Source organism: Homarus americanus, unplaced genomic scaffold, assembly GCF_018991925.1.
Source record: "Homarus americanus isolate GMGI-L3 unplaced genomic scaffold, GMGI_Hamer_2.0 scaffold45562, whole genome shotgun sequence".
Classification (NCBI taxonomy): Eukaryota; Metazoa; Arthropoda; class Malacostraca; order Decapoda; family Nephropidae; genus Homarus; species Homarus americanus.
Genome location: NW_024744839.1, coordinates 3,922,564 through 3,936,534, shown reverse-complemented (window position 1 = coordinate 3,936,534; position 13,971 = coordinate 3,922,564). Strand labels below are relative to the sequence as shown.

The 13,971-nt window shown below is 35.3% G+C and overlaps 1 protein-coding gene across 2 annotated transcripts in view; it reads left to right on the top strand.

Moving 5' to 3' along the window:
• Nucleotides 1-13,971, top strand: part of LOC121878126 (thyroid receptor-interacting protein 11-like) — an 89,404-nt gene that overhangs the window by 40,903 nt on the left and 34,530 nt on the right. For both annotated transcript variants that reach the window (XM_042384128.1, XM_042384127.1), the window contains exons 16-22: nt 1,870-2,040; nt 5,633-7,336; nt 8,172-8,309; nt 11,611-11,709; nt 12,174-12,290; nt 12,645-12,821; nt 13,428-13,679. In XM_042384128.1, the coding sequence (XP_042240062.1) occupies nt 1,870-2,040; nt 5,633-7,336; nt 8,172-8,309; nt 11,611-11,709; nt 12,174-12,290; nt 12,645-12,821; nt 13,428-13,679 (2,658 nt within the window). The remainder of the gene's footprint in view (nt 1-1,869; nt 2,041-5,632; nt 7,337-8,171; nt 8,310-11,610; nt 11,710-12,173; nt 12,291-12,644; nt 12,822-13,427; nt 13,680-13,971) is intronic.

Sequence of the window (13,971 nt, the reverse complement as noted above, 5' to 3'; positions counted from 1 at the left end):
TATTGTTCAATCTACAAATACCTGAAACAAATGAAGATTTACAGATAACTTTCTTCTCACAAATACATCTGTTAACATCGCTGGTGGCATTGTAGCCATGTTAGCCTAGTCACTGTAACCACCAGGCTACTGGGCCAAGCTGTTGTTTTTCAACTTGTATTTTCGGGTAGATATGCAGTACATAACTCTCTTCATTTATTTTTACTGATATACCTGTACATGCACACACCATCCTACATACATATTGTGAAAAAAGTAAAAGAAATAATTTTCCTAAGGGCAAACACATAAAGTAATGAACATTTCTTTGCACACGAGTCAGCTGGAGTCAGCTGGCTTAGTGGACGGCCAAGTTACTAGGGAATCGGCGGAGGTAGTGTCGCCGTTGTTATGGTGAACAGAGTACAGATGTACATGCAAATGGCGACTGTGTTAAACTTTCATTTTGCTTTTATTTACTGGTTTGGCAATGCAGTATTTTTTGTTGTAAATTAATTATTGGTATTATTTTTATTTATTCCTTACATTTAATGGTACAGTAAATCCTTGCTTAACATCGTGGTTACATTTTTGAAAATCACAACGTTAACGGAATAAATTTTCCCCATAAGGTATAGATAAAATGCGCTAGTTATATTCCCCAGCCTCCCTTTGCCCCATAAAATACATTTCATATACAGGTACATAAATTCAATGGAATTTTTATAGAAAATAGTATATATTATGCAGCCAAAAGGATAAACTTAATCAGGGGGTTCTTAATCGGGGGTGCGAGACCGGTTTCATAGGGGTACGAGGATGCTGAGATCAAACATGGTTCCTTTTAGGGGAGTGGCGTAAAAAAGTGAGCATAAAATTGGTGTTTTATGTTATGAACTTGTCATTGTTACTAATTTAAAATGTACTAAATTGTATTTATATTGCTCAGTGTTTGTATTAATGTACAGTGGTCCCTCGGTTAACGAGCACAATTCGTTCCAGTAGGTTGCTCGTTAACTGAAAAATTCGTTAACCGAAACCATTGTTTCAATGGGTTTTTGGGTAATTGGTTCCAGCTCACCGAAAATTGCCTAAAGTCAACAAAAAAGGTAGTAAAGTACACTTACTTTGAGGTGTGTATGTAGAAGGCTCTTGAATGATGAAGATGATGATGGTAATTAGAATGGGGGTGGAGGAGAAGGGAGAAGAGAAGGGATTGGGGTGGAAGAGAAGTCACCCCATGGCGCCATTTCACCCATAAAATTTTAGTTCACTTGGTGTAATTCAAGATTATTTTCTTTAAATCAACACTGCACTGCATTATATATTGTCAATATGTAAAATAAATTTCAAATTGACCAATAATTTGCTTGGAAACACAGAAAAAAGTGTTTATGTTGAAGAGAATCTGAAGCAAGATGTTACCCCCACTGAAAAGACAGAGACTGACGCCTGTATGGTGTGTTGACAGGCTGTTTGTCGCGCAAAAAAATTGCTTCCTATGGTTCAATTATGTTCAATAATTGTTAAAATGACTAAAAAAATTAATATAAAACTTTTAAAATTATTGAATAGTACAAACTTCTTGATATTTACTAAAATAGTAAGGAAGATGTGCACGGAGCTGCTAGGGAGTGATTTTTCTCTTAATTTCCCTACACGGTGAGCATTAAACTGGGAAGGTGCAATCACATAGTGAAAGAAGGTGGTAAAGAATTGAAATTGTTAAAGGAAGAATTGTCAAGAGATCATATATTGATTGATGTCTGTGTTGTATGGGTAAAGCCTTGGTGGAGTTTTGATCTAAATCAGTTCAGAAACAGGTACTGTACTGTATTTTGTTTACATTGTTCAGTAGTGTTATTTTTATTTTATGCACTCTTTTTATAGATGGCAAATGTGGAAGCAGATAATGTTCAGAATGAATCAAAGGTAGTGGAGGTGACTGCTGTGGTGAATAAAATGGAACAAGAGCATACAGTTACACTTGACCATCTGAAGATGGAGGCAGAGCAGCAGCAGGTCAAGTTTGATGCTGATGTCTTGCTGCTTAAGGAGAGGGTAGGTATTATATAATTTTGTCTTAGATTTATTTCAATGTGGTGTCTATAGAAAAGGCTTTTAGATTGGAAAATTTTATCTTAGAGTGAAAAATATTTTCCTTGCTCTTTTAAACGGGATTGTTGGCATAATTATCGATATGGCATGTGGTCATCAGGTGAGCGAATATTACAACTAATACAGGTATCCCTCATTTAGGATGATTTCCGTTTAGGACTTATTTTAGGGCACACGTCTATTTAAGGTGGTACAAAAAAAATTAAGGGCTGTTTCTTGACAGACCCTTCTGCCTGCCTAATCTGCACTTGGATGAGGTATGTTTGAATAATTAGATGCATCCCATCCCATTACATGATAATGATAAGCCTGATTTCCATGTGACTGCCTCCCATAATCTATCATTCTGTGCTAATGCTTATGTGTATTGTACGGTACCAGTCTTTGGTTCTTGGAAAGTAAACTGGTCAGTTTTTCAGTACATGTTGTACAGTGGGTCTCCGCTGTATGTTGTACTGTACTGATATACGTCATATCACTTGCAGTATATGTCGCTAACAAATATAGGAAGATTTTTTCATTACAGTAAACCCCCAATATAAGGGACACCGTCTATAATGGACCTCGGCTTTAATGGACACTCTGACCTGTTTGGGTTAGGTTCATATATATTACCGACTCGGGTCCATTATAGTAAAAAAAAAATATGGATTGGGCCCATTTGTATTCAAATTATCACAAATTATTACAGTAATACTGTACCCTGTTTAGCCCTACCCTGCATAATGCTAATTAGTTATAGAGCTCTGGTCATCCCTGGAGTTATTTTTTCCAAAGAAAAAGAAAAGATGTAAATCCATAATACAAGGCTGAAGTTACTAAACAGAACACTTGGGACTTGCCAACAGCAGCCATGCTTGTTTACAGTCTCTCTACCAATGAGAGTGACATACCCATGTATGCTTGCAGCCAATCAGCGCTCTCCTCCTTAAAAAAAAAAATCCACGTAGCATTCAACTTAATTGACACACTCACTCTTTATATGACTGATTTTTGCATACAGGTACACCACCAATTTTCCAGGAACTGATGCTCTAGCACCTCATTTAGTCAGGACAAAATTACGAGAGGGCACTTGAAATTCCCGCAACTGCCAGACTAGTTTACTGGGTGGCTGCAGATAGCATTGCGTGTAGCGCATGCTCACTTAATTATTTATACTGCAGTTGTTGGTGGTGATCCCTCGATTTTGTGCGATTCTTAACTTATTTTGCTTATATTTAACCCTGGGTATGGCTTCTAAGAAAGGTGCAAGTGTCTGTGGTGGTGTCAACCATAAACACCAGTCCATATTGATACAAGAAAAGGTAGAACTGTTGAAAAAACTGGACCGTGTTGTTTCCGTGCAGAAGCTGTGTGATACTATGGTATTGGTTCGTCAACTGTTTGTGGGAATATTTCATTCACTCTAGTAAAGATACAATATTTCTTATTATGTTATCGTAGGTAAATGCATGGTTTATGCAATATGTTTATCACTTTTCAAATTAGAATGCAAGATATGGAGCGGTCAATATTACGCATAATTTTCCCCCACCACTTACAACCATGTACTGTACAGCGACATTGTTTATTCTGTTAACCTGCAGGCTGCCACGCCATCGTTCCAGTTTGAATGCATTCATATCCTGTAAACACCATTTGGTGATGGTGAAGGATGAGTGTTGCTGGTGATTATGGTGAGTGTTGTTGGTAGTGAGTGGTGGCAGCGAGTGTTAGTGGTGGTGGTATATAATGGACCAAGCTCATTATTATTCTGGATCTGGATATAATGGACTTCAGCTTTAATGGACCAGCTTTCCACCTACCTAATTAGTCTGTTTTATCGGGGATTTACTGTATCTGTAAATTTTTCACTTACACTTCATCTGCATCTTCCACTGTGTGTACCCGAATATGATGCATTTATATCTGACACATTTATCAGTGCTATAAAAAGTTATTGAAAATGTAAATGCTATGTATAGCACATGGTTAGAAAGCACAGGGATCCAAGATTATGCTGTGACAAAACACAGTTTATTTCTTATAAATTACATCTGACAAATGGGCCCCATTAGAATTGTTGCATTCTCAACTAATACCAAGCTGGTTTAAATATAACAGATGATTGATGCCTAATTAAGATATTTTTGGTCCAGTTAAAGTGATTGAAGTTTGGAGACACAGATAATTGATACATTATCTGTATTACCATGGGAAAGTGCTTTTCATTTAGGTTGCCAATTTTCAGGAAGACTTGAACCATCCTAAATGAGGAATACCTGTAGTTCCTTGATGTATGCATTGTCAGTGAGCCCATTCACAAACTAAAACACTTGGGATACTGGTATTTGTCACAATTTTGGTAGAATACTGTATTGATATTTTAATTTAGCAACTGTACTTAGGAGAATATTAAGGAAAATACTGTATAATGTTAGAAATATATGTATTACAGTAAAACCTTTATTTAATGAACTACTGTACAATATATGGAGAAGAAAGTCTGTTATATCAAGGGCCCAATAGATGTGAGACCTCCATCTAACGGATTATATGGAGAGAGAAGTCCGTTATATGGAGTTTCACTGTACAGTGACCCCTCGGTTAACGAACTCAATCCGTTCCAGAAGGTCGTTCGTTAACCGAAACCATTGTTTCAATGGGTTTTTGGGTAATTGGTTCCAGCTCACCGAAAATTTCCTAAATTCAACAAAAATGGTAGAAAAGTTCACTTACTTTGAGGTGTGTATGTAGAAGGCTCCTGGATGATGATGGGAATTAGAATGGGGGTGGAGGAGAAGGAAGAAGAGAAGGCATTGGGGTGGAAGAGAAGCCACCCCATGGCACCATTTCACCCATAAAATTTTAGTTCTCTTGGTGTATTTCAAGATTATTTTCTTTAAATCAACACTGCACTGCATTATATATTGTCAATATGTAAAATATATTTCAAAATGACCAATAATTTGCTTGGAAACACAAAAAAAGCATTTAGTTGAAGAGAGTCTCAAGCAAGATGTTACCTCCACTGAAAACAGAGAGACTAACGCCTGTCTGGTGTGTTAACAGGCTGGATGGCATGCCAGAAACTAGTTTCTTTACCTTCAATTATGCTCAATAATTGTTAAAATGACTAAAAAAAGTTAATATTAAACTTTTAAAATTATTGAATAGTATAAACTTCTTGATATTTACTAAAATAGTAAGGAATTTAAGCCCTAAAACCGATTACTGTATTGGCGGACTGATACTAAAGCTGGTTGCCCGGCCAGTGCAAGCGAAAACATGTTGAGGTCGGTTTGTAAGAAATTCGTTAACCGAATTTTTGTTCGTTAACCGAATTGAAGATCCTTATGGAAGGCAGTTCGTTAACCGAGGCGTTCGTTAAACGAGGGGTCACTGTAATACAATATTGGTATGAAATAAAGAAAATGCCATATAAACATTACCTGAAATGTTGAAATAATTAGGTTCACTTTTACACTAAACTTTTTTTTTATAGATTATAAAATTTTGTGATTTTGACAAGATTTTTTAAAAATTCCTCTAGTTGTCATCACTCAAAACTGAGAAGATGAAGATTGTCTGTGACTTGGAAGAAAAAAATGATGCGATGAATAGTTTGACTTTGGAATTGAATGGTAAAGTTGAAGCTCTTCAAACTGCAGAAAAAGAAAAAGAAAAAGTTTTAGAAGCACTTGAGCTTGAGAGAGCCTCAATGAATGATGTTATTAAGGCTCAGGAAGATGCTTTAAACACACTACAGCAGCAAGTGGAAAAGACTCTTGAAGCACATATCAAGGAAAAGGCAGTTTTAATGGAAGAAATCAAAGAACGGGGAACTGCATTTGCATCTTTGCAAGAAGAGATGAAAAATCATCTGACAAGATGTGACGAAGAAAAGGCTTCACTTAGCAGGAAGATGCAAGGTAATGAGGAAGTTGTCATAAATCAGCAACAACAGATAGAGACACTCCTTGCACAAGTAAGTGAAGAGAAAGAAGTGAAGGAGAGTGTCTGTACAAATCTGAACAGAGAGCTGCAAGAGAAGGAAGAACTTCTGACTCGGCTTCAGAAGGAAAGAGAAAACTACACTGAAATGCATTTAGCTATGAATGATGCAGTTAAAGAAAAGGAAAGAGATCTCTCATCCTTACAACTAAGGCTGCAAGATATTACTGATGCATTCACATTTGAGAAGGAATCTCTGCTGAAGGAATTAGAGGTTCAAAAAGAAAACTATGTTCCACTGAAGAACAATTTTGAGAAAGAGCAAGAAAAGCTTACTGCTGACATCACTATGCTGACTCTCCAAATTCAAGAGAAAGAAAATGAGAGAAGTAACCTTCAGGAAGAGATTAAGGAAATTCAAGAAAAAAATGCGATAAAGATAAAAACTCTGGAAGGAGATTTAGAGAAAATAACTACATGTCTTGAAGCAGAAAAGAAACTAAATAATGAAAGGGAGAGTGAGCTTATGACTCTGAAAGAAGAAATTGTCCAAAAAAATTCTGAACATAGCAGAGACATGACAGAGACACAGGAGCTGTTCAAAGAGATATCAAGGCTGAATGAATGCATTGCTAAGCGGAAGCAATTGTATGAAACACTCCAAAAACAAATTGACGAGGAAACAGAAAGGAACAAGACTGAAATGTTGAGGCTTCAAGGTGATATTACTGAAAAGGGACAAGTTGTTGAAGCACTTGAACAAGAAATTGTGAAAATGAAGAAAAATCATGAAAATACTGTACAAGAAATGAATAATGATAAAACATCATGTGTGAATTTCTTAAAGGCAGAAATGAGTGAATTACATAAAACCTATATACAGAAAGAAAAAGACTTGTCAGAGGAGTTGAATCACTTAAGAATTACTCTTGATATGATGAAGGAAAAAACAGTGGAACAGAATGAGATCGATGAAGTTACTTTTACCAGTTTAAACGAATGTCTCGCTGAGAAGTCTAATATTATTTGTGCTTTGAAGGAAGATATTGAACAGGTTCGCCTGGAACATGAAACCTTGTTGACACAAATGGAGCAGAGACATGTGAAGCTGCAGAAGAATGACGGTGAGAAGATAGTTGATCTAAATGTCCTGTTAGCTGAGAAGTCAGAGGCTATCAGTACCATGAAGGGAGAATTGGAAGATATTCACTCTCAATATGAAGTCAAAATCAGCAGAATCAATAAGTTAATGGAGGAACAGCAGGCAAAGATGGCGAGTGCACTTTCATCTTTAGAAAATAAGGTTAGTGTTAATTATTAATATGAATTATAATTCAGTAAAGCTTTTGTTTGTCATTGTCTTAAGGGTGAATTGTATGGGTAAATTTTTTTTTATATACCTGAACAGTACATGGTTCTCCACTAGTATTAATTTTATGTCTAGATTTGATATGTGTGGCTTCATATATGAATGCAATCAACTGCTGAGGTCACAGTGACTCATAGTAATGGTAGTGTGAGCAAAATACTTTTTTCACCTTATTTATTTTGCATTTTCTAACCGCATAAGCACTAATTTTTTCTCTTCTATTTCTTCTTTCCATGCCTTTGTCCTGCTTTCCTTCATTTTGTGCTTATTTGCTTTGCTCAGAGCTCACCCTCAGACTTTTCACTCTTTAGCGTGTGTAAAGTCAAAGACAAAAATCATATCCTTGTTCTGTTTGATGATAACGTTGTCACAGTCAAAAGTCCTGTTGCCTCTCATGCCACTTTTGAACCCTGAGATTCAGACTCATGAAATCGATGCAGTAGATACAAATGCATTTTTCTGGCCACAAGTCAAATCTCAGGGTTCATGAAGTGGTGAGAGTGACAAGACTTTTGACTGTGACTCTATATGCTTGTGTTATCTGCTTCCCATGTATGAGAACCATTTCAAGATTCAGAATTCCTGTGTAAATGTTTTGAGCATAGGCATTAGACGTTTGTCACTGTATGGTGTAGAGTTGGTGTGTAATTTGTATGATTAATGAACACTTGATGTGAGCAGGTATTATTCTGTGAGTGAAGGTGCCTAGGATGCAGATAGCTACATGAAACAGTGTCTTTTTTATTGTCTATGTTCCACTTTCTATCAGATTGAAGTGTTGGAGTCGGAGAAGATTGTGATGAGTAGCAAGTTTGAGGAACATGAGAAGACATTTGTGGCCCAGATATCTACTCTAGAGGAGGACTTACAGTCCAAGGAAACTATATGTCAGTCCAGCATACAAGAGGTATTGTAATAAGGACAGGGTTTTACTTGAGATATGAAAAGTAGTGAGCAAAATAGAAGGAAGTGTGAAAATGAAGAAGGTATTAAATAGTGCAGCATATATGACAAAATTCTAGATGGATCATAAGTACAGTATTTGGTAAAGTAATAGAAGAGGGGACTGCGATGATGTGTAAGTGTACTGTGTCTGTACTGTATATCAAAAGTTTAAAAAAATTTTGTATTCTACTGTAAGTACTAATTGAAAAAGGATGTTTAGGAATTGTCAGATTAGTGTATTGTAACATTAAATGCTGTCTAAAAGGAAAATAAATTAGCTATAGATGACAAACAACAGAAGTAAGATGTTGTTGAAATTAATTAAAGTGTAGTTGGATTTCTGAAAGTGTGAAATGACCATGTATGTGCCAATGGATATACAAAACTGTACTGATCATGATATTGACATTAATGTAGTTATCTTTTATATGACTTGCTGGTCCATATATTTTAAGATAAGTATTTTTTTGCAAGCAAAGCATTTAAATACAGTACTGATAAGAAAAAAAACACAGTATAGTCTGGTTTTACGCGGAAGGCCATTTATGCGGCACCTGTCAGAAGAGATAATTATTATTTCCACGGTAAATTCCATCATGTACGCGGCAAGCAGGTACCGGGCGCTGACATCAGATTTGCGCCGGCGACATCGCAGACTGATTGGGCCACGTATCCTTACCACCCACTCACCCCCTCCGCCGCGCGCTGTGATTGGTCAAGGCATCCTTGCCACCCCGCCACCCACGCTCTCTGCTGCTGCGTCAGTCTCACTGTCTCCTCGTATATTCACTCGTGCCCAGGAACCAGTGCTTTTTTTTCTTTCTACACAATGGCTTCTGCTGGACCCCATCATAAAATTAAGATGTTATTTTTACCACAATGTACAGTATTGTGTCGGCGATAGCCAAAAAAAGGTGAGTCTGGCAATCGGCCTAGTCTCTATTTCAATTAATCCCATAGGTTCTGTTATTAACCGCGTAAAACCAGACTACAGTATACTGTAGTAGATTATTATCGTCTTAGGATTAAAAGCCTCAGGGGTTATTGTTACAATGGTTTGTTCCCAAACTAACTCGTGCATACTTCTCTCGCATGTGAAAAAAAAGCGTATTTTGATTAATCTACACACAGTTAACTTCGTAGGCTCGTAGGCTTAATATGGGCACAAGATAGTTAAATAAGATTATATGCGGACATGATCTTGAGTATTAATTGTATCTAGTGACTAGTGTAAATGCAGTATACAAAAAAGAGAGAGCATGAAAATATCAATGCAATAGAAAAGTCATTAATGAAAAAGAATCTATTGTTGAAATTATTTAAAAGTGAATGAATTTTATCAGTTATAAGGTATTTATATATCTAGGAGTTGTAGAGAAAAAGCCGGGTTTTTTTTCTAAAAACCAGTTTTTGTGATAGTCTAGAATGCGATGCCTAGCTTATACCTAGGTATGTTAATGCTTAGCATTAACTCGCCAGGCCAACATACAGGCAATTAAAACATCTAATAATTACTGAGAGTAATAAGAAAACCCAGGGCGGAAGCCCGAAAAGTTTTGTGAACGAACATAAGAGGAGGGGGAGAGATGGCCACATAAATCATTGTATTCATACTAACACATGGGACAAAGAAAATTGTATACTACAGTATATATATATATATATATATATATATATATATATATATATATATATATATATATATATATATATATATATATATATATATATATATATATATATATATATATATATATATATATATATATATATATATATATATATATATATATATATATATATATATATAAACTTTTTATTTATACTTATACTTTTCTCTCTTAATCTTAGAATGCACCAGAAACTTTACTATTTTTAGTAATGCCACAGAATTTGAAATTGCAACCCCAATTGCAACTTGCAATTGTTGAGGCAACTAGATATGTCTGATTACAGCAAATGTGTTATTGTCAATTTGTAGGTGAAAGATTTTATCCTCAATAGATGTCGGTGAACATTTCACCTGTAGGCAAATGCTTAGAAAAGCCTAAGGAAGGAAGCATATTCCTTTAACACATAATATCTGACCAGTAAGGGGAGGATCATCGTGTCTCCATCAGGGGGTCATGGAGTGGTGGTCCAGCAGGTGTCACGTGTTGTTGTTTTTTTGGGGGGGAGGGGGCACGGACGTATATGCGATCGGACGTTGTTCGGTCGGACGTTAACCGTCGAATGACTGCATATATATATTCTTTCAGTGAAGTCGAGCCCGGGAGGGCAAAAAACATTGTCATTCACTAAGTGACTTGAAAGCAGAGGATATTAGTCACTAACGATCTTGCGACTTCATAATAGAAGACGCGCTGTGGTCGTCATGCTGACCAGATCGTATAAGAAATTGTCCCAAACACAATATCTGAGAGACATAAACAAAATAAAAGTCACTCGATTTCCTCACCGTGCTAAGATGTATAAATACCGTATATAAAATCCTCGTGGCACTTAGTATTTCAGCTATTACAACACAAATTAGCGGAGCCTTCTTTGTGTGTATTTACAGCTGATTCACCAGGCAAGAAGATGATGGTGGCAGTGCGTTTGATGGAGGGTGCGGGAGGGGGTTTTGAGACATACAATTAAATGCCAGGTAGCGACATGTCTTAATATTACAAATTTTTAAGTAATTATTAGATGTTTTAATTGCCTGTATGTTGGCCTGGTGAGTTAATGCTAGGCATTAACATACCTAGGTATAATCTAGGCGTTGCATTCTGGATTGAACAAAAAGAATGGTAGTGGACCATAAATATTTAAAATTTTGAAATGCTTCAAAAGCTTAACGGCTTTTGATTACCTTAAAAGGAACAGTACAGTAATTAAGAGGTAACAAAATGAAAAGTTGAGATACAGATCAATATGACATCTAAATACATTTATCCATCAGTCTTAGATATTATTGTTATTGCTGTTGGGACTGAAAATTTTTCATAATATACACTGCAAATTTAAGTGAGCAAATGAAATTTAAATGACATAAGTGATAAGAGTAAGAATGGGGAGATGGTAGAAATGTATACGGTACAGTAGAACTTTGGTTATCCGGTATCCATGCAACCGACAGATTCAACTAACCAGCACCTTTGTATGTGCAATTGAATTGAGGTAGTTCTAATATTAATTCATTCATTCTGTGATTAAGTAATGTTGGTTGGGAGATATACTTCATTATGTATTTATCCTTTATCTTTTATGATTCTTTTCAGTTGAAGACAGCTCAGGAAGAAATTAAGAAGTATAAAGTTCGTATTCAAACTCTAGAAGCCAAGCTTATTGACAATGAACAGCAGATCTCTGCTGCAAAGGTTAGTCATCACTTATCACTCAGGTAATTATCCCTATTTTAATCCTATTAATAGAGTGAAACAGATACAACAAGGTTCATAAAAAATATATATACCTATATAATCAACGACCACACCAGTCAGGACTCGAACCCTAGACCTTATGCGTATGACCAGGGAACGCTACCGACCATGCCACAAGGACATGTGTTCAAGTCCGCTTGTTATATGGACTAAAATGAAATATATACGTATACAGTATATATATATTTTTTTTCATTAATTCTTGTTGTGATATAAAATTAAATTAAACCTTTGCATTAAGTCATTTTGATAGTGTTTGTGATCAAAGTACCAGGATGAAGTTTTAAGTCATTGCTCTAATGATGATAGTTTGCAGTATTATTGTTAATATTTTGAATAGTTTTGGTAATGCCATAAATGTGTTTTTTTGCTGTGATGTGTAAAGTAATTTTTATTTGCAGGAGGAGACCATGCGAGTGGAACGTGAGTCTGAGAAATCAACAAGAAGTCTGTCAGAAGAGGTGAAGGCTATCAAGGAAAAGGCTAGAAGTGAGAAGAAGGCTGTTGCTGATAGGATGGTAAGAATCTTACTTTAACACCTTCATTTAATAATTTACAGATTGTAATTATGTACGAAAAAAGAATAATTGGCTATTATTTTATATCTCAAATAATTGCTTCTATCTAACAATATTTCTTGTTTACCTAATATTCATAATCTAACTACTTTTTATGCACTTGTGTTTCACTGTCTAACTATGGTTTGTTACAAACTTCTTATGGTTATGTGTAATCATTATCTTAGAATACTTTTTATCATTGTATGTTTCATTATCTTAAAATACTTTGTGTTTACCTATTTCAGTATCTAACATAACTCTTTATGCACATGTGTTTCATAATCTAAATATATTTTTTATGCTCCCGTAAAGAAAATGTCATACAGGACAGAAGTGGAGAAACTTATGATTCAGATTGAAGAAAAAGAACAAGAGGGCAAAGAAAAGGAGAAGATCCTTCAGAAGTATGAAGTAGCCAAGAAGAAACTGGCAGAGGTACTCACCAATCTTAATGAAACAAAAACTACAAATGAACACTATGAAAAGCAGGTAAAGTAGAGCGGCGACCTAACTGATGAAGCATAATTTTTAAGTGAACGTTTTATCAAGCGGGAACTAGGGGAGGGTTAGAGAATCATATCACAAATTTCCCAATGATGGTAAATGGTCTCTGCCCTTGGTCACAGTTAACAATACTTCAGTTTGCCTCTTGTAGACCCTCTTACACAGCATAACTTTTCAAGCATCTAGTTTCCTTTTATGTCTTTTCAGTATCTTCTCTACTTCATCTTCATTTATTTTGTATGTCGAGGTTTCCTTATCTATGATCTAATAGATCAAGAGAAGGTTGTGTTGGTTCAGAAAAAAAATTCACTACAGCACGACAGTGAGGTAGAACAATAAAACTGGTCCTGCTCCTTACCATATACCTTGAAAGGCTATTTCTACACCATTGTCATATATATATATATATATATATATATATATATATATATATATATATATATATATATATATATATATATATATATATATATATATATATATATATATATATATATATATATATATATATATATATATATATATATATATATATATATATATATATATATATATATACTGTACCTGTATATATATTTTTTTATCTTACAGATGGCTAAATATAAGGAGCATGTGAAGAAGCTAGAAGGTAACCTTCAGAAAGAGTTGTTTAGGCAGAATGAAATGAAGACTCGAATTACTGAGTTAGACGGTAGAAACCAACCTCTTGAAGAGAAACTTCACGAATATGAAAATACCATAAAACGTTTTGGTAATGAGAAGAGGTCATTAGAGGTTCAACTTCATCATGCTGAAGCACAGATGAAAGAAATGAAGAAGCAGTTTGAGCGAGACACCTTTAATGTGAGTTGATATTGTACTGTAGTTTGTTTTATGCAGTATACAGGCAGTCCCTAGGTTATGTATGAGTTCTGTTCCTACATACTGTACTTACAGAGCAATGTTTAAAATCCCACTATATCATAGCCTAAGTCCTCATATACATCTAAAGTCACATAATTTAGGAGAAAAGAAGAAATAGAATGACAAAATACAGTAAATGCAAATAAAAAACAAGTCATCTGGTAAAGGTAGTAGGCAGCTATCAAACTCACCCAAGCAGTTGATTAAGTGCAAAAACTACTTGTATTGAAAA